General features: G+C 43.6%; 1 protein-coding gene across 1 annotated transcript in view; it reads left to right on the plus strand.

Annotated features, from left to right (window-relative positions):
• LOC143935274 (arf-GAP with SH3 domain, ANK repeat and PH domain-containing protein 1-like) overlaps positions 1-25,337 on the plus strand; it is a gene marked incomplete in the record, with an annotated part of 307,045 nt that overhangs the window by 268,536 nt on the left and 13,172 nt on the right. The window contains 7 exon segments of the mRNA XM_077459017.1: positions 3,852-3,919; positions 5,845-5,952; positions 6,125-6,350; positions 7,250-7,408; positions 10,454-10,520; positions 12,820-12,875; positions 25,058-25,206. Coding sequence (XP_077315143.1) covers positions 3,852-3,919; positions 5,845-5,952; positions 6,125-6,350; positions 7,250-7,408; positions 10,454-10,520; positions 12,820-12,875; positions 25,058-25,206 — 833 coding nt within the window.

Below are 25,337 nucleotides of genomic sequence, written 5' to 3' on the forward strand. Positions count from 1 at the left end.
CCGTGAGACGATCGCGGGTATCCCCGAGTCGATCGAGTCCGTGGGACCCGCGACCCGACTCACGGAGGTCCCGGCCAGCGCACACGCGATGGCACGGTGGAAAATTTACAGGGACGTACCTGTACGCCCTATTTGCCCAGCCATGCCATTCTGCCGACGTACATCGGCATGTGCTGGTTGGGAACCGGTTAAACATTTGATATGTTTTCCATTTTCTATTGTGAATAAAATATGTTTTTGAGATTTAAGGCTGGCTTCATACATGTGCTGTGCGAATCGAAGCTCCGTTTTCACAGCTAATTGTAGTAGTTTGCTAAGTAGTTCAGCGTTTCACGTCAGTTTTTGATCAGCATCAGGTCAGGATCGCATCAGAATCAGTTCAGGGTTCCATCGGGATTTTATCCTGTTCACAACGGAATGCAATCAGATGCGTTCCCATAGAACAGGGATATGCAATTGGTGGACCTCCAGCTGTTGCAGAACTACAAGTCCCATGAGGCATTGACAGCCACAAGCATGACACCCAGAGGCAGAGGCATGATGGGACTTGTAGTGTTGCAACAGCTGGAGGTCCGCTAATTGCATGACCCTGCCATAGAAGATAATGTGCTTGCAATTCGCACCGCAATGCCCAGAAAACACGCACGTTTTTTGGGCAATGTGGAGTGTGATGAATGTGAATGTATTATATGAAGTATTTTAAAATGTCATGCGAATTGGATGTGGTGTAATCTGCATCCATTTCGCATAGGTGTGAAACGGGCCTAAAAATCATTGCATTGTCTACTCATTTGGATTTTACACAGCATCCCAACTTTTTGGGGTTTGCAGAAATAAATATATAAAATATTATTTTTTAATCCTGACCATAATAAATAAAGAAAATATTTACAAACCACTATACATTTTTTTTACATACATTTGTGAAGCAGGAAATTCAACAAGCCATATTTGTGTTTTTTTTTGTTTGTTTTTTTCCTCCATGTGTCCTTATATAAAATGTAACAGTAATCTTTGGCATTGTCCAGACCTGCAGATCCATCTCTCTCTCCTGCCTGCTTGGACCTGCTGGATTGGTTTGGTTTACAAGGGGATGTGTCTTTATAGTATTGGATATGCATATGACAAGAAGGGACGTGCAGGAGTATAGAAGCCAGCAATCCTTGCCGTACCTCATAATTAACATCGCTCTCCTGTGGCTTTAGGGTTGTGCAGAGACATAGTATATAGATCTTCAGAAGCACTTAGAACAATATAAAATACATTTTTAGTGAACAAGCTCACTTTTCTAAATGTTTACAACCTGGAAGACTATCCTAAAGCAATATATGGGCCTTGGTAGGGCTTTCTATTATTCCTAGTGCGTAAAAGTGTAATGAGTGATTATTTTCTGTGCAAAAATTCAATATTATATCTGTGCAAGTCGTTTCTATATGATTAAGTGTAAATAACGCAATCTAATATTGTGTAAACTAGGCAATGAAATAAATTACAAGGTAAAAACCGAATATACAACCAAGTGATATTCTATGTGCTTCTAGCGTGTTACCAATATATGCAAACCTATTCTATATAATTAAGTGCAAATAAAGCAATATTATAATGTGCAAACTAGGCAATATGATGTGGTACAAGGTAAAGGCAAAGGTATGCAACTGAATAATATCTTATGTGCTTCTTAAAGTGATTTATTCATTTTTATTTTTTAAAACAAGAAAGATTTTATACCTACCAGGCTCTCATGACTGTGACGCAACGCGTAGGGCATGAGCAGAAGCATCGGAGGGGACGTAAGCAGATGTGCAATCTAATACTACAAAACCACTGCACAAAGCAGCCCAGCTCCTCCTCTTCTCGGGTCCCTCTTCTGTGATCCTGGCCCGTCCCTCCTGTTGAGTGCCCCCAGAGCAAGCAGCTTACTATGGGGGCACCGGAACCGAGTCACAGCGCCCTGTGTCCATTAAGACATGGAGCAGCGACCCGTCCCCCTTTCTCTCCTCATTGACCGACTGGCTTTGAAATACAGCAGCGGGAGCCAGTGGCGAGCGGCTGCTGTCTCAGCCAATGAGGAGGGGAGTCCTGGGCAGCCGATACTCTCCTGCAACATCGCTGGATCTGGATGGGGCTCAGGTAAGTATGAGGGGGGCTGCTGCACACATAGAATGCATTAACATAAAAAAAAAACTGCCGTTACAACCACTTTAAGTAATTCAGTATTAAAGGTCCATCTTAAAATGTTCATACAAATATGCACAGTCTCTTGTGTTAGTACTTTCCCATCATCTTGTGCAAAATGTAAACTTCTGTGTTGCCTGTAAACCATGCAACATCACCACTGTGCTCACAGGACTTTCACCTTTATACTTGTAACATGGCATATAGCAATATTCCTCCAAATGTGATGGTCCTCCTATATACTCTGTCCACTAGGAACCCTCTAGGAATTTATTGCCTGCTTTCAGACTTATGTGGTAGGTGGGTTCTCCTTTAAGGTGCTCATCTATGTAAGCTCCTAAGTTAGCCTTGTCCAGAATATATGAAAGTGCAGGGAAATCTTCCCATAGTTTAATATTGTTTCGGTAAATTTATTAAAATATGAAAACCTCACTCACAATATAACCACATGGAATACCACATAAAAAAAAAACCCCCGAGTATTAGATTACACTTCTGCTTATTTCACCTCCGGTTTCCTCCGATGCTTCTGCTCGTGACCTACGCGTTGCGTCAGTCATGTGACTTCTTCAGGGGATAGCAACTTTATTTGCACTATTAACGACTTGCACAGATATAATATTGCATTTTTGCACACAGAATAATAGCGCAATAGCCCCACTCATTGCACTTTATAGTTGTGGGAACACTTTTAGGTGCCTGCAGCAGTTTTTCATTTCATTAAATAGTACGAGTGACTATATACTAATATTCCTATTCACCACACCTAAAGTGGCCATCAACTGTAAAACTAACCCCAAACTTGATTCAGCAAGGTAGTAGCTGCAGGGTGGCCCACAAAATGCCATTTAGAAACTTATTTCTCCAACCAGTTAATGTTAGAGAGCGGATTATCTACTACATATAAAACAAATACATATCCAAGGCTGGCTGAAAAATGAAAGTGTTACTAAACCCAGGACCCTGCACTCACTATATCTGGTCCCCCACAGTACACAGTACATGGAAATGCAATTATTTTAGTAAATATAAACTGCAAAAATACCTTTGCTCATCAGCAGTACATAGCAGTCTTGTGACTTCTATCAGTGTCTGCTTAAAGCTTGTAGGAGGAGTTTTCATTCTGCATTGACTCTCCTATCAGGATGCAGGATCCTTGACCCTCCCAAGATAAAAAAAAAACTCTCTAGCAATACACACCAAACTGAGCATGTGCAGCCTGTCCCCTGGCTCTGCATTATCAGGGAATATATTGGGGACCTTTTTTACACAATGCAGAGGATTAACCCCTTAGATTCCACAGTGAGTATAAGAAGCATTATTTACTGCATATACAGACTGATTTTACTGTTGTGGGTTTAGTAACACTTTAAATCATAATTACTCCTCTTGTTGCCCAGAGATAAGGACTCACACACATCATTTATTACATGTGCTTAAAAGGAACAATAGAATTAAATTGGTTTTGATTGGTGGAATCTTGTCCCATGCCCATGTTGATTTTGAATAAAGAACATCTGTTAACCTAGAAATTATTTTCTGACTTTTATCCTTTGCTGATGTGTTGAGAGCTCTGCAAGTCCTACACCAGAACTGGAGTAGAAGGTAGCTGGGGTCCACCTTGAATGTTTCCTTGGGGTTTGTGTTAAATTTTTTTTTTTCCTTTTTCTTCACAGAAAATGAAGCCGGTGAGACCGCGTTGGACATTGCCAGACAGCTAAAGCACACCCTTTGTGAAGATTTGGTAATAAAATTTAGACAGAATTCTAGACATAAGACATGCGATTACTGCAAAAAATGACTTACAATTTTAGCTAATTGAAAATGACTTTCTCATTTGTAGTCATCCATAAGTTTCTGAAATTGCTAGCAAGAAATGTAATTCCTCTTAACGCAAGTAGATAGAATTTGCCAGAATCATGGCTTTCTACCTTTTCTTCTTTTAGGGCTCCCTCACATGGACGTTCTTGAGTACGGAGCCCGCTCTGCTCAGTGGGGGGATCGCTCCGTCAATCCCCGCTGAGCAGGAAGATGACAGGTCTGTCTCTGCACACTGCAGGGGCAGACCTGTGAGAGCGCCGCTTTCCCCTATGGGGGATCGGATGAAGACGGACCATAGAGTCTATCGTCACCCGACGACGGGTGGAAAAGTAGGTTTTTCCTCCATCACGCTTTTTTCAGGTCAGATGTCACCAGACATGTCACCGCTGAAATCCGACGCTCCATAGAGGTCTATGAAGCATCCGTTCAGGTCCGCCTAAAAAAAACTGACAGGCGGACCTGAACGGATCGTATGTGTGAAAGAGGCCTGTATTTGAAGGAGTCGAATTTGCATGCTTTACCATCCAAAACTAGCTTTTTTTTTTTTTTTTTGCTTCTGAAAAAGTAAACCACTTCAGTCTCTTAGATCTTAGAGTCTGTTGATCAGCAGGGATTTTGTGGGTGAGATCTCTCAGCTGTGGTGTTAGCTCTGCACACCAGCTGTGCCTATTATAAGGGGCCCTCACTCTAATGGATTTTCTATCTATTTTATAAAATGAAGAATGTATCTGAAGGAGCCTGGGACACACAAAAAAGGGGAGGAACAACACCCAAAACTCCCAGGAGGGAGCAGAATCTAAAATTTATGACAGGGAGATCTTGCTGTTGTACTATCCAAAGTGATGCTAAACACATACTGTTTCATTGACATTGTCCCTTCTGTTTCTGTATGTGGATGGTTGCACTGTGATTATTTAATGGATAAAATTAAAAAAAGAAAAATGTAAGTACTTTTTTCCTAGTGGATATACAGCTGTCACAGATCTTTCCCAGCCTGTTTGCAGGGAAATATAAGTAGGAGAAGCTTCTAATCCTCTGCTACTGGTCACATGTTCACAAAAAAACAACCTTTGGAATACAGAAAAATAAATATTAATAAACAGTTGTAATGCATCTTAAAAATATACATTTGAAATAAAATCTTTATTATTTTGTGGAAATAACATGGTGTGGGCAGAGTTATGCCAGTCACAGCAGTGTCACGCCCCTCCAGCCTGTGTCTTAGAATAAGAGGGAGGTGAAGCCTCTATTAATCTACATGTAATATCCTGCCCCCATTGTGGTTAGAAGGCATGAAGGAGGAGGGAGGGGGTGTGCTGTAATTTACCACGGTGTATACGCCCACATGTGTGACTCCAGTCACATGGGCTGCTCAGATGTTACATAGTTAGTAAGGTTGAATAAAGATACCAGTCCATCCAGTTCAACCTGAGTGAGTCTCTACAATTGTCCCTATCCCTGTACATCACACACTCACATTGGTCCCTACCCTCAAGGAGCCCACAATCCAAAGTCCCCATTCATATACTAGGGCCAATTTGGGACAGAAGCCAATTAACCTACCTGCATGTCTTTGGAGTGTGGGAGGAAACCGGAGTACCCGGAGGAAACCCACGGAGGCACAGGGAGAACATGCAAACTCCAGGCAGGTAGTGCCGTGGTTGGGATTTGAACCAGCGACCCTTTTTACTGCTAGGGGAGAGTGCTACCCACTGCACCACTGTGCCACCGACAAATGTGATAGAGAGTATTCCACAAATGTGATAGAGTGTATTTGTTACTTTTAGTTTATCTTTTTATTGCATCTCACTTACCCACCTTCCATGTTGCTTGTTTTATTTCCATTAGCTGCTCCAAGCTCAGAACAATCAATTCAACATGCGCGTTCACGTGGAGTACGAGTGGCTTCTGCGCCAGGATGATATGTATGAAAGTGATGACGATCTGGATGAAAAGGTAGGAGAGATCTTTCCACGTCTCTCTGTAATTTGCTGCATCAGGATGCATCCATGTGGCCACCTTGCAGTAGATATGCCACACGGTTACAGCATTTACAGATCGGTGTGGAGCAGCCCTAACGAGGGACAGTAGGGTAATCCTAGGCTCATTTATTTTGGTCTCCTTGCAGCTGGGCCCCGTCAAAAAAGAGCGAAATCTACGGCCATACAGTTGCTTCCAGTCGCCCAGTTCTCCGTTTCCAGACAGAGGACCTCCCACGTCGTTTTTAAGACGGGCTTCACAGGTGTCTCAGGACTCGCGTTATGATGTGGGAGGTGGACAGTTGAGTACTGAAAATGCAGGGACGCCAACAACGCCGTATACACCGCCTCTGCCACCCCGTAATCCTATCAGAGGTACCAGATCTATCTATCTATCCATATATCTATCTATCTATCTCTCAATCTATCTATCATTATGCGTATCTAGGTCTACAGATCCAGGTTCTGCTTCCTGCTTAGTAGCACAGCATAGCTAGTGCATTTTTTTTTTTTTTCTGTTAGTGCCAGGCTATCGGTAAGCTAAGACCAACCTGTTAACCAAAAAGATTCATTTCAATGTATTCCTCCATAGCTACAAGGGATATAAATCCACTTTTTGTGCACCAAATATAAACCCAGCTATTGCCTTGAAAAAAATGGAACTTTACAGGATTGTGGGAGGGGCCTAGTAGATCTACTCAATACAGGCTGCTTGCAGAAATGACAGGAGTGGGCGGAGACAAGACCAGTAACCCTGCACAAGTACAGAGAGCAGCGATGACTGGTCTTTATTACATGAAGCTCCTGCACAGAATGTAGTTATTTCATGCTGGATTACAGCATGGATCTAAAAGAAATATACAAAGATCCAAAGATAGTTATAAGAATAGACCCTGGGCCAATCAGGACTATTTTTCTTTGCACAGGTATGTTTCTGTGTATATATAGGTATTTAGATATTTGCCGGGAGTTCGGCTTTAAATCTTCTATATTCTACACTATGGCTCGTAACTGTAGTAAAGGAGGTGTCTGGGTTGCCTAAAGCAACCAACCAGCTTCCAGATTATTTCCAATGCAGGTTAGAAACGTAAAGTGAAGACCTGATTGGTTGTTATGGGCAACACAGACCCTTTTGCTGCATCTGTTTTTTTTCTACTCTGTTCTCCAAGCCCTTCCTTGGGCTTTTTTTTATAATAATGATAAAAAATGAAGGCACATGAAGACAATGAACCAAACACACACTTATCCTGAAATCTGATTTGTCCTTTTTATAGCACCCAATGTACCACCACCACCTCCTCCTGCCAGCCCCTCACCTATCCCCAAAAAGCTGCCTGCTACACCTCCACTGACTACAAAGCACAAGAGGGCACTCTCAGAGCCATCCCCCATCATACCACACAGTCCCTCCAGCCAAAGCAGCCTCCATTTCGGTAAGGTGACCACATGTTTTAATGTATCTTATTAAGTACTGTCTGTGCTGTCCATGGCTACCAATCAGATTTGGGCTTCTGTTCTTCAGCTGTCCGTTTTAGGTTCAGGTTATAGTTTTACTGGTGGCTGTAGGGAAAGGCAGATCCAAGCTAAAGAGTGCTGTGCTGTAACAATACACATCATCTGTGCTTTCTGCACTCTCGGGAAGTGTTGGAATTTGCAAATTGGAGGGACCTGTGACTTTGGGCTCCTGGGAAATGCATGGAAACATTTCACGGTGTGTGGACTTACCCCCAGCACTGTCTTATGCAATCTCAAGATCAAGAATAGAAGGTTTTTTTTGTGTTTTGTTGTCTGTGTCTGCATTGGGAAGATTAACCCTTGCTCTTTGTCTGGGTAACCTTTGTCACTAACATAAATTCTTATGCCCTGTACACACGATCCGAAATTCCACCAGCAAGTCCATTGTGAGATTACGGTCGCAATTTCCGACCAAGTGTATACTCCATCGGACTTTTGCTGGCGGAATTCCTGCCAGCAAAAGATTGAGAGCAGGTTCTTTTTTTTTCCGAAGGAAAAAGTTCCACTCGGAAATGACGATCGTCTGTACCAATTCGACGTGCAAAATTCCTACGCATGCTCAAAAACAATTCGAGGCATGTTCATCAGCATTGAACTTTATTTTCTCGGCTCATCGTAGTGTTGTATGTCATCCCGTTCCTGACGGTCGAAAGTTCCGAGAACCTTTGTGTGACCGTGTGTATGCAAGCCAAGCTTGAGCAGAATTCCGTCGAAAAAGCCATCCAAGATTTTTCCGATGAAAACTCTGATCATGTTTATGCGGCATTAGTCATTAGAGGTCACAGAAGGATATTCCAGAGACATAGGGTTATGCAGCTACCCTTTAGGCTTTTGGACACTGACAACCAATCAGAGCTGTTGGGACAGCCCAGTATATACCCCTCCCAGTCTGCCTCCTTTTTTATGCTAGTGGCCCAAGTAGTGTTCCCTTTACTGTTTAGAAGTGGTGAGAATAGGAGAGATGAAAGCACAGATCCACAGAATGAATGAAGCAGGGAGTTCCTTGCTCTGTAGATCCTCGGGTACCGCTTTCTCTACAGCAAGGAGAACAGCAGCGGTGCCTTAGATGATCTCACACAGCAGATAAAACTAGTAAAACTGACAATGTCAAACAAAAAGTGTAGCACTAAAGCACTGTATATAAAGTGTAAAAGAAACAACACCTCTTACGTGCAAAATAATGGCCTATATAAATAAACCAAAACATGAATAATCAATAAATTATAAGTGAATGATGGGTAATAAACCACAACAGTCCAAAGTAGATATCCACATATAGTGTCCAATCAATGGAAGACTTTCTCTTCACTCACTGAAATGGAAGGCTTGTACTCAAGTGAGAAGCGTGAGGTCTGGATAACCAAGAAATAGGCCAACATCATTCACTTATAATTTATTGATCTGTGCTTTCATCTCTCCTATTCTCACCACTTCTAAACAGTAAAGTTTAGAAGTGTAAAGTAAGCCATTTTGACTTAGTTTGTTTGTGTGTTAGTAGCTTATCCTTTTTTTTTTTTTTTTGGGGTTTAGCGCAGTGTTTTTTTCCCCCCTTTTTTAGATGTAAACCTGAGTCTCAAAGAACAAGAAGTACACTGCAATTTTCTTTTTAAGAAATTCAAGACAAGATGTTTCAGAATAGTATTTAGGCTCTATATAGACATATAGCTATACATCTCTCTCTCTAGATCTAGATATAGATTTATATATATAGATAGATATAGATATATATATATATATATAATGTTCCATATAACATAGCAAATCTTAAAAACAAGTTTACTTTAATATTACTTACCCCTACTCTCCATTACTTTGTTAATCCATTTCTTGTCATGGTCCATTGCAATTTTAGTTCACACACTTTCACTTGTGAACCATTTGTTCTGTTTTTAGTGTCAAAAAGTTTATCATTTCAAGTCGTTTAGGGAAAACCTTTTTACATACTGCACAAATCATGAAGTCTGTGGGGACTTGTATACTTTGTAAAGAATAATTTCACAACAGTAGATTGTGATGGTGGTGGTAAGTAACAAGGTATATCTGTACATGCTGGAAACTCAACAAATGGAGACCATCAACTCACTACTAAGTATAGGCGGCACCATCCCAAAGATGTGCATACCAGGTACAGCGTCCCTGAAACGCAGACTCGCCATTCAAGGAGCCGTCTCCGTGACTTATAAATCAAGTGAAAATAATAATACAGGGGGAAGAAGAGAAACCCCCCCTGAAAAATAAGTCTCGGGCGGACCACGCTGCTTTATACCAAGAAAAGTTTTTTTTTTTATTGCACAAAAAACAAAACCTTACAAAAACTAGGCACCCACCACCAGCACCTAGACTACATTAAAATAAGACAACGATGTCTGAGTAAAAGCAGCTGCATCACGCAGATGTACAGGAGATGCACTAACACATTGAAGCCAAACACCAGATGACGCTTTAAGTAGATAGAGCAACAATTTTGTTCCTTTTTGGGATAAGGGTTTTACAACAAAAGCTGATCATTATAACCAACCCTGTCAGTGTTAAATGGTTTGTCTCATCCCTGTAACTGCTACATCTGCAGGTCAGCTTGTTGTGTGATAAAAAAAAAAAAAAAGACTTACTGGCTAGATCACTAGGTGGAAAAAGCCTAAAAAAAAAAACCAAATGCAGCCATCTCATCCAAGAATCGGTAAGCTGCAATATAATGTTTGCTTTTAGGTTTAATACTTCTTTAGGTTTTCTTAGGAAGCCCATTGATTTGCGTCCAGGCTTCTACTAATTTTAGAATACATAATTCATTTAACTTTTTTTTGTTTTTGTGAATTACATTTTTCATCAGTGAATAATGTGCTCTTTTATCCAAGACTTTTTGCTATATAAATAGTCTGAATCTCTGTTAACATTTTTTACACTTTACTAACCATTTATGATGAAGCTTTTTGAATGCATAACAAATGTTGTGTTCCTTTTGATAGACTACGGTTCCTGTTGTACGTCCCCCTCCAAATATCTCCAGTCAGAAGTTCTATCCAGGAGACCAAGGTTGGTGCTAGTAGATGTTCTGTTTTAGAGTTGTACACCATCTTCCTTTCCTTCCCTTTCCTTAAAGCGGTAGTAAACCCGCATTTTTTTTTTTTTTTTAAACCTGCAAAGCAAAAGGCATAATGAGCTAGTATGCACCGCATACTAGCTCATTATGAAATACTTACCTTAGAACGAGGCCCCGACATCTCGCCCGATCCACGCCGAGGAAGCCGACATGCTCCCTCGGCGTCTCTTCCGGGTATCGCGGCTCCGGCGCTGTGAGTGGCCGGAGCCGCGATATCGTCACTCCCGCGCATGCGCGCGGGAGATTTAAATCCGGCCGGACGAGCGCTGCCGGATTTTCGCGGAGAGAACCCCCTTGTGCGCATGCGCCGCTGCAGTCAGCGGCGCATACCGAGGGGAATATCTCCTAAACCGTACAGGTTTAGGAGATATTTTTTTTACCTACAGGTAAGCCTTATTATAGGCTTTCCTGTAGGTAAAAGTTAAAAAAGTGGGTTTACTTCCACTTTAATGGTAGACAGAAGGGAGGAATGAGGCATTAACAGAAAGAAATCAAGCTTCTAATTTACCAATTTTTTTATTTTATTTTATTGGGTGGCTGTATACTGTATGTCTGTGTCCATCCAGAGATGACTAGTTGGTGTATCTGTTTTGGCTTGACTTTAAGGTGGATGTAAACCCTTACAGACCACCTTTACCTACAGGTAAGCCTAGATTAAGACTTACTTGTAGGTGCAAGAAATATCTTCTAAACCTACACGGTTTAGGAGATATTTGCAAGACAGGTGCCGTAGACAGCGGTGCGCAGTCGCACTGAGAGTGCCGCTGCTAATGGCGATCATGCAGTCAGTAGCGGCTTCCGCGCACATGTGGGGGAGTGACGTCATCGCAGCTCCGTCCAATCACAGCGCCGGAGCCGCAATCCCTGGAAGGAACATGGAGGCTTAATGGAAAAAGGGGCAGCGGTGACATTGCTGGCTCCTGTGTCAGGTAAGTGACACATAATAGTAGCCCATTATGCTTTACCTTTGCAGGGAAACAAAGAGGAAGTAAAACACAAGTGTTTACTTCCTCTTTAAAGCCCAACTCTGGGAAACGTAAAAGTCATCCCTTGCAGTGGGACTGCACCCACACTGCAAGGGCTAACTGTTTGTTTAGTCTGTGGGAGAGTTTTTGCACTTTAACTTATTTGATCCTCCTCCACCCCTCGTTCTGGAGACAGACTGTCCCTTGGCATCATCGCGTCAAATGCAGGGCTATAGATCCTGCATTGGACTTGATGAGGTCAGGACCTTAGTGTGCTGGTGCATTGGGCAAAAGACACTGCAGGGACCAGTCCAGCAGTGCAGAGGATCGGGTAAGCAGATCTTTTCTATGTCCCCTAGACCTAAACAAGAAATTAAGGTTTTCAGTGCAGCCCTAGCTTTAAAGTATAACTAAAAATAAAACTGTGTCCCCCATTAATGAGATTCTCTCTTGGGTTTGTCTCCAGAAAAGTAATAGAGGGTAAATCTTCCAATGAGGACACTAGTTCTGGTGACCTTGAGGTCCCTAAGGAATTCCTTTAATTTGCAGACATTTCCTCTTGCTTCCTGTTTGGTTATGGGACAGAAAGTGAAGGGAAATCCACAATTGGACACAGTGAAGAAAAAAAAATCTAACTGGGGTTGTAACCCTCCATTGTTCTATTCAAAATGAAAAAAAAAAAAAAAAAAACAGTTTTGCCTATAGTTCTACGTTAACCAGTTGCGGACCGCCCACAGATTTACTGCGGTGGGGCAGCCGCTCTGCACCAGATCACGTACGAGTGGGGGAGGGGAGGTAAACCTTCTGGAGCTAAAGAGGTTAAAGAAAACTTGTAGTAGAAAAACATGTAGACTGCCATTGCTCACCTTCCTATGTAGAAATGCTAGCTGCCTGGTTATCCTAATGATCCTACGCCCTCAAAAGTTTGAGTTACAGACCAGAAAACAAAAATAGAAGTTAAGAGTTCAGACGGCTTAAAGTGGTTGTAAACCCTTACAAACCACTTTGACCTACAGGTAAGCCTAGATTAAGGCTTACCTGTAGGTCTTAATTAGGGTTAGGGTCATTAGGGTTTACTTCCTCTTTAATGGTTCTGGGTTAGTGGACTCAAAGCATTGAAGCCAAGTATCATCTGGCAATTAGCATTTTCCCAAAGAGGTCAGCAATGGCCACCTACATATTTCTCACTGAACAGTGTTCCTTTAAATTGGGCCTATGGTTGCATTTACTTAAAATGGTTGTTTTTTTTTTTTTTTTCTATATTCAGCATTGGATCTCCAAAACTTAGCAGTCTTCATGAAGTGCCGGAAGTCCCACCAAAAGGTATTTTATCAAAACCACTGCCTCCTGTTTGTTACATATATATCAATATATATATAATATATTTTTTTATGCATGCATATATTTATCTGATTATGTGGCTTTGTACTTAACGACTTCCCGCCCGATGACGTAATATGACGTTGCAGACTTTGAGTGGGGATATCTGAATGATGCCTGCAGCTACAGGCATCATTCAGACATCTTCTTTTTCTGACAGCGATTCTGTGCACCGTACAATCATAGCAACTGTTCAGCCACTTGATTCTTTTTACAGGCGGCGGGAGGGGACCTTTCCCCCCCACTCCTGCTGCCCTCCGGTGCTTCTACTGGCTTGCCCGTGTGATCAGCTAGCCAGAGAAGGAATTGGCCAGCGGCAGCAGATTACCATAGAGCTGACTGAGTACCAGATGGTCTCTGGTCAGCTCTATGACCTTTTGGAGGCTGGGTGTGATGTTATGTTACGTCACGTCCAGCCTCTGCATTTGTAAACACTGCTATAGCCTCGGCTGTGAAGCTGAGATGGGTTTTTTTGTTTTTGTTTTTTCATTTTAGGCTTTCCAGCCTAGAGGAGAGATGTGGGGATTTCATAGACCCCATATCTCACTGTAAAGAGGACCTGTCATGCCCTATTCCTATTACAATGGATGATTACATTCCTTGTAATAAGAATAAAAGTGATCAAAAAAATAAATGTAAAGGGAAAGTGTCAAAAAAAAAAAAAACTATTAAAAAAAGTAAACCGCCCCTATCACCGCCTGCTCACTCGCAGAAGTGAACGCATACGCATGTTGCGCCTGCAAATGTAAATAGTGTTCGCACCACACATGTGATATATTGCCGCAAACGCTAAAGCGAGAGCAATAATTCTAGCCCAAGACCTTAAAAAAAATATTAAAGTATCCCCTATGGAGATTTTTAAGTACTGAAGTTTGGCACCATTCTGCAAGTGTGCGCAATTTTAAAGCATGACATGTTGGGTATCTATTTACTCGGCATAACATCATCTTTCATTGTATATAAAAAAAAATCAGACTGACTTTATGTCATGCTGCGCAAATACGCAGGTTAGATTCGCAACGCATTGATGTGAACGGCGCTTGTGGAAAACTGTTATTAAAATGACTTGCGAATTTGAGCGATTGCAACGGCTCAAATTCACAATAGAATGTGCAGCAGTGTGAACCGGCCCTAAACCCCAAAGCAAACATTTATTATACTGCAGTTTAGCAACTCTTTGTTGTGATGGTTGCATTTTTTTTGTTTCTTTTAGACTTTTTCCTTTATTTTCATCTGGTGATTTAATCAGTAAGTCTTTTTGTTTATCACAAGAACAAGCTGTCCTGCAGATGTAGCAGTTAGGCTACATTCACACCCAAGATTTATGCCGGTGCGGATTGTAACGGCAGGAATCTGAAATGGCTAGGTCTGGCTGCCGACCCCATTCACTCCGACGGGTCACTGGCGGCTCCAGCTATTCACTGCTGTCCACACAGCAAATGATTACCTGCGGTGATTGCGGCTGACCCGCGAGCAACTCAGGTAATCCCTGGCTGTGCAGAGAACCGCCAATAGTGAGCAGGGCCGGCGGCCATATCAAGCCACAGCAGAAATATACATCTAATCTCTACAATTGGCACTGGCCTAAATCACTTGTCACTGTAGCCTTAGAGTGTTGAGATTAACTATTTGCCGCTGGCAGGGATGCTTACGATGATCAGCTTTTATTTATGTAAAACATTTATCCCAGAAAGAAAAAAAAAAAGTGTTGCTGTAATTGCTTATAAAGTGTTAGGCCAGCCATACGCGGTTCAAATCCTGCAGAACTGGCTGGTATTCAAACCGTTAATGGGCAAGATGAATGTACCAAGTTGGGGTACAACTAGCCTTGCGGAATTTGCTTCCCATTATCACAAGCGGCTGCTATAGCCGCTAGTGATAATCACCATCTTCTCCTTATTTCCCTGTCAGCAATGTTTGTGTTGATGGGGTAATTGTGCGAATTTCCAGTTTGCATGAAAGAAATTCTCACGTATGGCCGGTCTTAGCTGGAGTTTGGCTTCAATACGTTTAGTGTATATAAATCTGCTAGTATATCTAACACTCCCCTCCCCCCAGACTCACAATGCTGCTGTCCAAAGGTGTCTCTGATGCTCCTTCATCCAGAATGTAGACAGTGTAACACAGGAGGTATGTTACTGGCTAGATCACTGAAAGCAGAGCCTAAAAAAAGAAAACAAATGCAGCCACCGCATCTGAAGATTGGTAAACTGCAGTAGATTTTTGGTTTTGGGTTTAATACAGCTTCAAGGTAAATTTTAGGGCAAATGAAAATAAAAACATATTCAGTACTTCTTTGCAATGCTTGCACATTTTCCAATTGCTTTATCTATTGTAAATTGCTGCAAGTACAGGAAATTACCAGTGACTCTTCTCAGAAATCCAGGGAGATCCTTTTCTCCTGAACATGTTGCCTCTGCTGCAATAAAATCCCAAGAAATGTTATCAGCCCTCCCCATTAGACTTTGGTGGGCTACAGAACACCTCCCTCTTTATTGGGTAGATAATAAGAGGAGGGTGTTCCATAGTCCAGGAGAACAGGGCAGGGCTGATAGGTCCGCTTGGGATATTTCAGCTCAAAGCGAAAGGAGTACACTGGATTTCTAGCAGATCACCAGAATTTTTTCTGTACTTGTTGGGTTTTAAAGAGATTTTTTTGTATCCTTTTTTTTTTTTTTTTGTTGCTCGGATGTAATTTTAAGCCAGTTTTACCGTAAATTGGCACTCATCCATAAGAACTTATAACCGATATTTGCAGTGCCGCTAAGCTCTGTTTGCTAAACAATAACAGGAGCTCAAAGCACATAAGATAACACTATTTATTTAAGGAATAAAGTAGAAATATGTTATTGACACATAATAGCCCAGCAATGTTGAGTTACACCTCTGTAGATGCACAGTATCTCACAAAAGTGAGTACACCCCTCCAGTGGCGGAATTATCAGGGTCGCACCAGTCGCATTTGCGACTGGGCCCTTGAGCTCCGCCACTGTAAGGGGGCCCGCCGCCGCCCGGGAGATAGTCATTTACGCGGAGTCCCGGTAAGCTCCGCCCGTCCTTTCCGACTGCTCCGCCCATCCTCCCCGCCCATCCTCTGCTCCCGCACTCATCGGGGACAGTCCCCGCCCGCTTCGCCCATCCTCTCCGCCCATTCCCTCTGCCCGCACAGTCTCCGCCCAAATTCTCTGTCCCCGCTTGCTCCGCCCATCTTCTCCGTCCACACCTTCAATCACAGGCCCCGCCCAGCCTCCCTGCTCACCCAAGCAAGACCGAGCAAGCAGGGGGAACCAAGTGATCTACAAGTGAGTGGCACCCATCTCTTGATCCCCCCCCTCCACACCACTGCTGCCACTGATACCCCCCACACCACCACAACTGCCACTGATACCCCCCACACCACCACAACTGCCACTGATACCCCCCACACCAGCACTACTGTCACTAATACCCCCACACCACCACAACTGCCACTGATACCCCCGCACACCACCACAACTGCCGCTGATACCCCCGCACACTGCCACTGATACCCCCCACACCAGCACTACTGTCACTAATACCCCCACACCACCACAACTGTCACTGATACCCCCGCACACCACCACAACTGCCACTGATACCCCCGCACACCACCACAACTGCCACTGATACCCCCGCACACCACCACAACTGCCACTGATACCCCCGCACACCACCACAACTGCCACTGATACCCCCGCACACCACCACAACTGCCACTGATACCCCCGCACACCACCACAACTGCCACTGATACCCCCCCACACCACCACAACTGCCACTGATACCACCCACACACCATCACTACTGCCACTGATACCACCCACACACCACCTTTACTGCCACTGATACCCCCACACACCACCATTACTGCCACTGATTCCCCCTCCCCCACACCACCACCATTTATACCCCCCACACCACCACAACCACTGCTGCCACTGATCCACCCCACCATGACCATCCAGCAACGACCATCCTTGCCACTGATACCATTCCCCTCCCCACCACTCATCCCATCCCACCCCCCCAACCATCACCCTAACCACGGATCCCATCTTCCCTCCACCACTGCCACTCATCCCATCCCCCTCCAACCATCACCCTTGCCACTGATCCCATTCCCACCACCACATCTGCCACTCATCCCATTCAACCCCCCCATCACTGATCCCACCCCCCAACCACAACCCTTGCCACTGATCCCATCACCCTCACCGCTGCCACTCATGCTGCCACTCATCCCATTCCCCACCACCGCTACTACTGATCCCATCCCCACCCAACCAACACTGCTGCCACTCTTCCCATCCTCCCCACCGCTGCCACTCTTCCCATCCTCCCCACCGCTGCCACTCTTCCCATCCTCCCCACCGCTGCCACTCATCCCATCCCCCACCACCGATGCCACTGATCCTATCCCTCCTCAAACACCACTGCTGCCACTAATCCCATCCCCCACCACCACCACTGGCACTCATCCCAGGGGCGTAACTACAGGGTTCACAATTGTGATAGCGCACACGTTGCCCCTGAACACCTAGATGGGGGAGGGGGGCATTTAGAGGAACACATCCCCTCAATTTTTCTCCTGTAGCCACTAAAAGTCTGCTTCTCCTCCTCTCCCTCTGATAGGAATTAAGTAACTGCAGGAGGAAAATGGAGAGGATTTGTTCCCCCTCCTATCCAGGTCCTGCTGCCCCCGGGATCAGTCAGAAGAGCCCTGGCTGGAGGTCAGGGGGGCCCTCCATGGTTTCTTGCATCGGGGCCCTGAAGGTTCTAGTTACGCCACTGCACCCCTCACATTTTTGTAAATCTTTTATTCTATCTTTTCATGTGACAACACTGAAGAAATGACACTTTGCTACAATGTGAAGTAGTGAGTGTACAGCTTGTATAAAAAAAAATTGCTGTCCCCTCAAAATAACTCAACACACAGCCATTAATGTCTAAACCGCTGGCAAAAAAAGTGAGTACACCCCTAAGTGAAAGTGTCCATATTGGGCCCAATTAGCCATTTTCCCTCCCCGGTGTCATGTGACTCATTGGTGTTACAAGGTCTCAGGTGTGAATGGGGAGCAGGTGTGTTAAATGTTGGTGTTATCCCTCTCACTCTCTCATACTGGTCACTGGAAGTATGACACCTCATGGCAAAGAACTCTCTGAAAAAAATAATTGTTGCTCTACATAAAGATGGCCTAGGCTATAAGAAGATTTTCAAGACCCTGAAACTGAGCTGCAGCCAAGACCATACCAAGACCATACAGCAGTTTAACAGGACAGGTTCCACTCAGAACAGGCCTCACCATGGTCGACCAAAGAAGTTGAGTGCATGTGTTCAGCGTCATATCCAGAGGTTGTTTTTGGGAAATAGACGTATGAGTGCTGCCAGCATTGCTGCAGAGTTTGAAGGGGTGGGGGGGGGGGGGGGGGGGTCAGCCTGTCAGTGTTCAGACCATACACTGCATCACCTTAGTCTGCATGGCTGTTGTCCCAGAAGGAAGCCTCTTCTAAAGATGATGCACAAGAAAGCCCGCAAACAGTTTGCGGACGACAAGCAGACAAAGGACATGGATTACTGGAACCATGTCATGTGGTCTGATGAGACCAAGATAAACGTATTTTGTTCAGATGATGTCATGCGTGTGGCGGCAACCAGGTGAGGAGTACAAAGACAAGTGTGTCTTGCCTACAGTCAAGCATGGTGGTGGTAGTGTCATGGTCTGGTGCTGCATGAGTGCTGCCGGGACTGGGGAGCTACAGTTCATTGAGGGAACCATGAATGTCAACATGTACTGTGACATACTGGAGCAGAGCATGATCCCCTTCGGTGACTGGGCTGCAGGGCAGTATTCCAACATAACAACCCCAAACACACCTCCAAAACGACCACTGCTTTGTTAAAGAAGCTGAGGGTAAAGGTGATGGACTGGCCAAGCATGTCTCCAGACCTAAACCCGATTGAGCATCTGTGGGGCAATCCTCAAACGGAAGGTGGAGGAGTGCAAGGTCTCTAAGATCCACCAGCTCCGTGATGTGGTCATGGAGGAGTGGAAGAGGACTCCAGTGGCAACCTGTGAAGTTCTGGTGAACTCCATGCCTAAGAGGGTTAAGGCAGTGCTGGAAAATAATGGTGGCCACACAAAATATTGACACTTTGGGCCCCATTTGGACATTTTCACTTAGGGGTGTACTCACTTTTGTTTCCAGCGGCTTAGACATTAATGGCTGTGTGTTGAGTTATTTTGATTGGACAGCAAATTTACACTGTTATACAAGCTGTACACTCACTACTTTACATTGTAGCAAAGTGTCATTTCTTCAGTGTTGTCACATGAAATTATATAATAAAATATTTACAAAAATTATAGGGGTGTACTCACTTTTGTGAGATACTGTGGATATCACTCTCCCTACTGGAATACCTTATAATTACATCTTAAAGCCCAGTTGCAGATTTTTTTTTTTTTAAAGCTTTGGATAGAATATTTTCCATTAGTTATACAGTAAAACCTTGGTTTGAGAGCGTTTTTCAAGACCAGCAACATTTTTAAATACATTTTGACTTGATATACAAGCGATGTCTTGATCAACAAGTAGCATCATGTCACAACCCTGCTATAACCGGCGACATACCTCCTGGAGCTATTTCCGGGTTCGCAGACTCCGCCGCTGTGATGAGCTGCAATGACTTCACTCCTGTGCCTGTGCGTGGGAGCCCCTGGCCACGGCTGCTGAAGAAACGTCTTTAGCCATTTCTTCAGTGTGCATGCACCATGATGTTGGCATAAGGGTATATGGTAAATATCTCCTATACAGTGCAGGTTTAGGAGATATTTACAGTACCTACAGGTAAGTCTCCTTATAGGTTTACCTGTAGGTTCAAATGGTGTAACTAGGTTTACAACCACATTAAGGACATATTAAAGTGGTTCTAAAGTCTTAACATTTTTTACCTTAATGCATTCCTTGTTTAGGTAATGATACACAACCCCCCTTATATTTACCTGAGTCCTCACACGATCCAGCGGTGTGTCGGTTTGCAGAGGCTCTCTCCACTCACTTCCCGATCTCACTGGCTTTGCCGTGGCGACAGGAGGCAGCACTAGGGTGTGAAGCCAAGCTTCGCTGTCTGTGTTTATGGACACAGGCAGCACGGCTTGAGATTGAGACTGCAGGAATACCACGATAGTCAGTAGCTTATTATAGTGGCACAAAGAGAAGAGGCGGTTTTGGGCCACTCTGTGCAATTCCATTGCACAGAGCAGGCAAGTGTAAACCTGTTCGTTATTTTTAGTTTAAAAAAATTGTGTTTACAATCACTTTAAACAATGGCATTAGACAGTGCATTTCCATGGGCAATCGATTTAAAAGATTTATGCAGATGATTTCCCAAACAAATTATCTGTGAACCTAATAATGTGCATTGTCTCTATTAAGTAAAGGTGCTGAAGCTCAAAAGTACCTTGTGCTCAACAAACTTCTTAAAACCTATTAATCTGCACTATCCCTTTGTGTTGAAGTGGTAAAACACAAAAGTTCCATGTGCTCAACAAACTTCTTAAAACATTAACATATACTGTATATACACATAATAGTGTGCAAAATACATGAAAGTTCTTATGTGCAAAAAAAATTTGGCGCAAAGCTTTTCCGGAAGTTGTGCATAAACACTAGTCTCTAGAACAGTCACTGCAGTGCTAATGTGCACCTATCCAGGGCAATCACTGTGCCACCTTAATTTCTTATGTGGATCTCGCCCCAATTCTCAGAGAACTCACCTGATTCCAAGACCCTGAAAACTTGCAGGTCATACTTATGAACATCCAGATCTTAGAGCCATCATCAGAGCCAGCACTAGTGTTACAGCTTAGCAGTTTGTGAAAAGTGCAGCTCCAGCTGTCCTCTGCTGTGTGCGAGCAGCAGTTCTCAATGCGGGATGATGTCGCGTGCCTCTAAACAAGTTCCATCAGTTTTGTCCTCGAGACGTCTTCAGCCCCAACATTTTTTAAATCTATCTCTAGTAAAAAGCCGAGGTCAGATCATATTGGCCCCATAAAGAATAATCGGGGGAAGCTGGTCACAAGTGACAAGGAGAAGGCAACTGTACTAAATACATTCTTCTCCTCCGTTTTTAAAAAGGAGAAGGAGGGACAGAATTGTTAGTAGCACAACAAGAAATGTACCCTTATGGCTAACAAAAGCCACTGTTCAAAAAAAACTAAATACTTTAACAACTTAATGTGATTAAATAACCAGGACCAGATGGCTTACACCCAAGAGTCCTCAAAGAATTTAGCCATGTTATAGCCAGACTGTTATTCCTAATCTTTAACCTCTTTCAGACCGGACCATTTTGCTGGTCAATGACCAGAGGTCTTTTTACAATTTGGCACTGCGCTGCTTTAACTGGTAATTGCGCGGTCATGCAGTTGTACCCAAACAAAATTTGCGTCCTTTTCTTCCCACAAATAGAGCTTTCTTTTGATGGTATTTGATTGCCTCTGCGATTTTTTTATTTTTTGCGATATAAATGTAAAAAGACCGCAAATTTTGAAAAAAAATGATATTTTCTACTTTTTGTTATTAGAAAAATCCCAAAAAAATCAATTTTAGTCATACATTTAGGCCAAAATGTATTCAGCCACATGTCTTTGGTAAAAAAAAAGTCAATAACTGTATATTTATTGGTTTGCGCAAAAGTTGTCACATCTACAAACTAAGGTACGTTTTCTGGAATTTACGCAGCTTTTAGTTTACGACTGCCTATCTCATTTCTTGAGGTGCTAAAATGGCAGGGCAGTACAAAACCCCCCCAAATGACCCCATTTTGGAAAGTAGACCCCCTAAGGAAATTGATAAGTGGCATGTTGAGCCCATTGAATATTTTATTTTTTTGCCTCAAGCGATTGAATAATGACAAAAAAAAATGTATTTTATTTTTTTTACACAAAGTTGTCACTAAATGATATATTGCTCACACATGCTATGGGCATATGTGAAATGACACCCCAAAATAAATTCTGCTGCTTCTCCTGAGTACGGGGATACCACATATGTGGTACTTTTTGGGAGCCTAGCCGCGTACGGGGCCCCGAAAACCAAGCACCGCCTTCAGGCTTTCTAAGGGCGTAAATTTTTGATTTCACTTCTCACTACCTATTACAGTTTTGAAGGCCATAAAATGCCAAGATGGCACAAAACCCCCACAAATGACCCCATTTTAGAAAGTAGACACCCCAAGCTATTTGCTGAGAGGCATGTTGAGTCCATGGAATATTTTATATTTTGCCACAAGTTGCGGGAAAATTACAACCTTTTTTTTTTTTTTTTTTTTTTTTTTTTACACAAAGTTGTCACTAAATGATATATTGCTCACACATGCTATGGGCATATGTGAAATGACACCCCAAAATAAATTACCACATATGTGGGACTTTTTGGGAGCTTAGCCGCGTACGGGGCCCCGAAAACCAAGCACTGCCTTCAGGCTTTCTAAGGGCGTTACAGTTTTGAAGGCCATAAAATGCCAAGATGGCACAAACCCCCCCCCCAAATGACCCCATTTTGGAAAGTAGACACCCCTAAATTTAGGGGTACACTAGTGAGACTAGGTAATAAATGGCGGGTGCCCTGAAACTATAAAAAAATAACTAACCAACCAGCGTCACCTGTAACAGTTATATGGTGATCACTGGTGAAAGGGTTAACTAGGGGGCAATCAGGGGGCTTTATGCGGTAGTATATGGGGGTCCCTGGCGCTATAAAAAGCTGCGGCGAACCTAAATACCTACCTGCCTAACTAGCGTCACCTGTGACACTAATACAGCGATCAGAAAAACGATCGCTTATTAGGCTGGGTTCACACTGGGGTGATGCGGGAACGCCACGAATCCGCGGCGGGTTCCCGCATCGCATGCCTCCCGGCGGCAGTTCACACTGCCCTATGCGAACTGCTGGGAGTGTCAGTGAAATGTTAATGACACCCTCAGATCAGTTCGCATATCGCAGTGCGATCTGCAAACTCGGATCACATGGTGTGAACACCCATGCGATCCGATTCTGCTGCGGACCAAAAAAAGGGTCCCGTGCGAATTTGCGGCGGGTGCGGCGAATGGCTGAACTCGAATCGCACAGAGATCGGATGTGATTTGCACTGCAGTGCGGTGCGAATCACATCCGTTCTCATAAACCGCTGCAATGTGAACCCAGCCTTAGTGACACTGGCGACGGGGGGTGATCACGGGGTTAAACCTTTATTGGGGGGGGTTAGGGGGGTACATTAGAACTAAAGGGGGCTAACCCTAACTGCCCTAACAGTTATTACAGTCACAAATGACACCAATGCAAAAAAAAAAAAATGCAATTGGTGTCACTGTGACTGGGGGGGCAGGGGTAATTGGGGGGTGATCGGGGGGTAAAGGTGAGTGTGCCTGGCATGTTCTACTGTGAAGTGTCGTGTTGGTGCAACTCACCGATCCTCTCTCCTCGGTGCCGGAACGAAAAATACCGACACGGAGGAGAGATTACATCACTTCCTCGCCTGTGTTTACATTACAGGAGAGGAAGTGATGCAATGCTTCACTCCCATTCGTCAGGAGCGATCGCGAGGGGGTGGCCATGAATGAATGGCCGCCCCCTCATCCCGGATCGCTCCTGCACGGATACCGACCGCCGCTGGCACCGGGGGGGGGGGGGGGCGATCGGGCCCCTCACCCGCGGGAAGGAAGGGACGTACATGTACGCCCATATGCCTGCCCGTGCCATTCTGTCGACGTACATCGTCATGCGGCGGTCGGCAAGTGGTTAAGGACAGATTACTGACTGGATTGGTAAGGCTGATCTAAAAGCTGTTGTGATACCAACATTCAAAAAGGAGCTGAGGTATATACCTTGAAACTAAAGACCAGTAAGCCTAACATCAGTAGTATGTAAATTACTGGAGGGGAAAAGGGACCATATCCAAGAATTTGCTGATGAAAATGGTATTTGTAACCAATATAGATGTATGAAAGATCATTCTTGCCACACCAGCGTTTTAACATTCTATGAGGAGATGAGCTGTAATCTGGATAGAGGAAGGCCTGTGAATGTTGTGCATCTGGATTTCGCTAAAGCATTTGACACAGTACCCTATAAACTAAGCATTTACAAACTAAGGTCTGTTGGCATTGACGATACTGTATATACCTGGATAAAAAAACTGGTCCAGATGGTGGTGATAAATTGCATATCTTCCCCCTGGAGAAAAGAAGCAAAGATGGTAAAGGGATATGATCGTAATATGCAAATATATAAATGGTGATCCTTACATGGGGGAAAGATATTCAATGTTGGGTCTCTTTAAAAGTCATGTGGTCGCTCAATGAAGTTGGGCAAGAAACAGAACCATAAACTGCATAAGGGGTTCTTTGTCAGAGCAAAAAGGATTTGGAACTCCCTTCCATAGTTTGTAGTGTTAGTGAGGAGTGTAAATAATTAAAAAAAAAAAAACTTTTAGATGGGCATTTTAGGGGAAAATTGTAGTGACACACACACACACACACACACACACACACACACACACTTTGAACTGGATGGATTGGTGTCTTTTCAACCTTACCAACTATGTAACACTAAAGTACGTATTCTGAAGAAGTAGTGAAATCTAAAACAGACCCTCATTTATCTATGTATCAATAAGCATTGCGAATAAATACATTTTTAAAGTTTACAACACAGGCATTGACGTCTTGGCTCTTTCCCTGTTTTTTTTTTTTTTTTTGGTGAACCAGAATCTTGGCAGCCTGCTAGCCCTCTATTATAAACAATCAGCAGATGTTTCGAAGTTGTTAGAAACCAACTTGAAACCCAACTCTAAAGTCTTTGTTGAAAATAATAAAATCGCATTAATGGCTTATGCCCACAGGTGCATTCCTCCTTACACCATAAACACGCTGGTTTGTTTTGGTGCCCAGGAGCCCCTGGTATGCTGCATACAGCTGCCCATGAATGGGAGAAGATGGATTGCATTCCGGGCCTTATCTCTACCGCCTACCACTAGGGTAGTATAAAGTCTAGAATCAACCATGACCATGAGTGATGTATTATTGGTCTCCTTTTCGCAGTTGATTATAGGACAGAAGGATATTCAAAAGCAGGAAACCAAAGATCCTTCCAGACCAGCACGTCTCCAGCTTCATCTGTGCAGGAACTGTACCGCGTGCCAACACCTACCCAAGAGCCTCCTCAGCCAATGCCAAGGAGGATGAGTCTGGTAAGAATTAAGGGGATCCTAGTTTCTATAATGACAAGATATTTGAACTTATTTATATTTGGAGCTGGGGAAAAAATGTTGTTGCTGTTATGTAATTATTTGCAGAAGCAACTTTGACATTGCTACATAGA

The sequence above is a fragment of the Lithobates pipiens genome, unplaced genomic scaffold (assembly GCF_037356315.1).
Source record: "Lithobates pipiens isolate NorthernLeopardFrog02 unplaced genomic scaffold, aLitPip1_a1.2 Scaffold_28, whole genome shotgun sequence".
Lineage (NCBI taxonomy): Eukaryota > Metazoa > Chordata > Amphibia > Anura > Ranidae > Lithobates > Lithobates pipiens.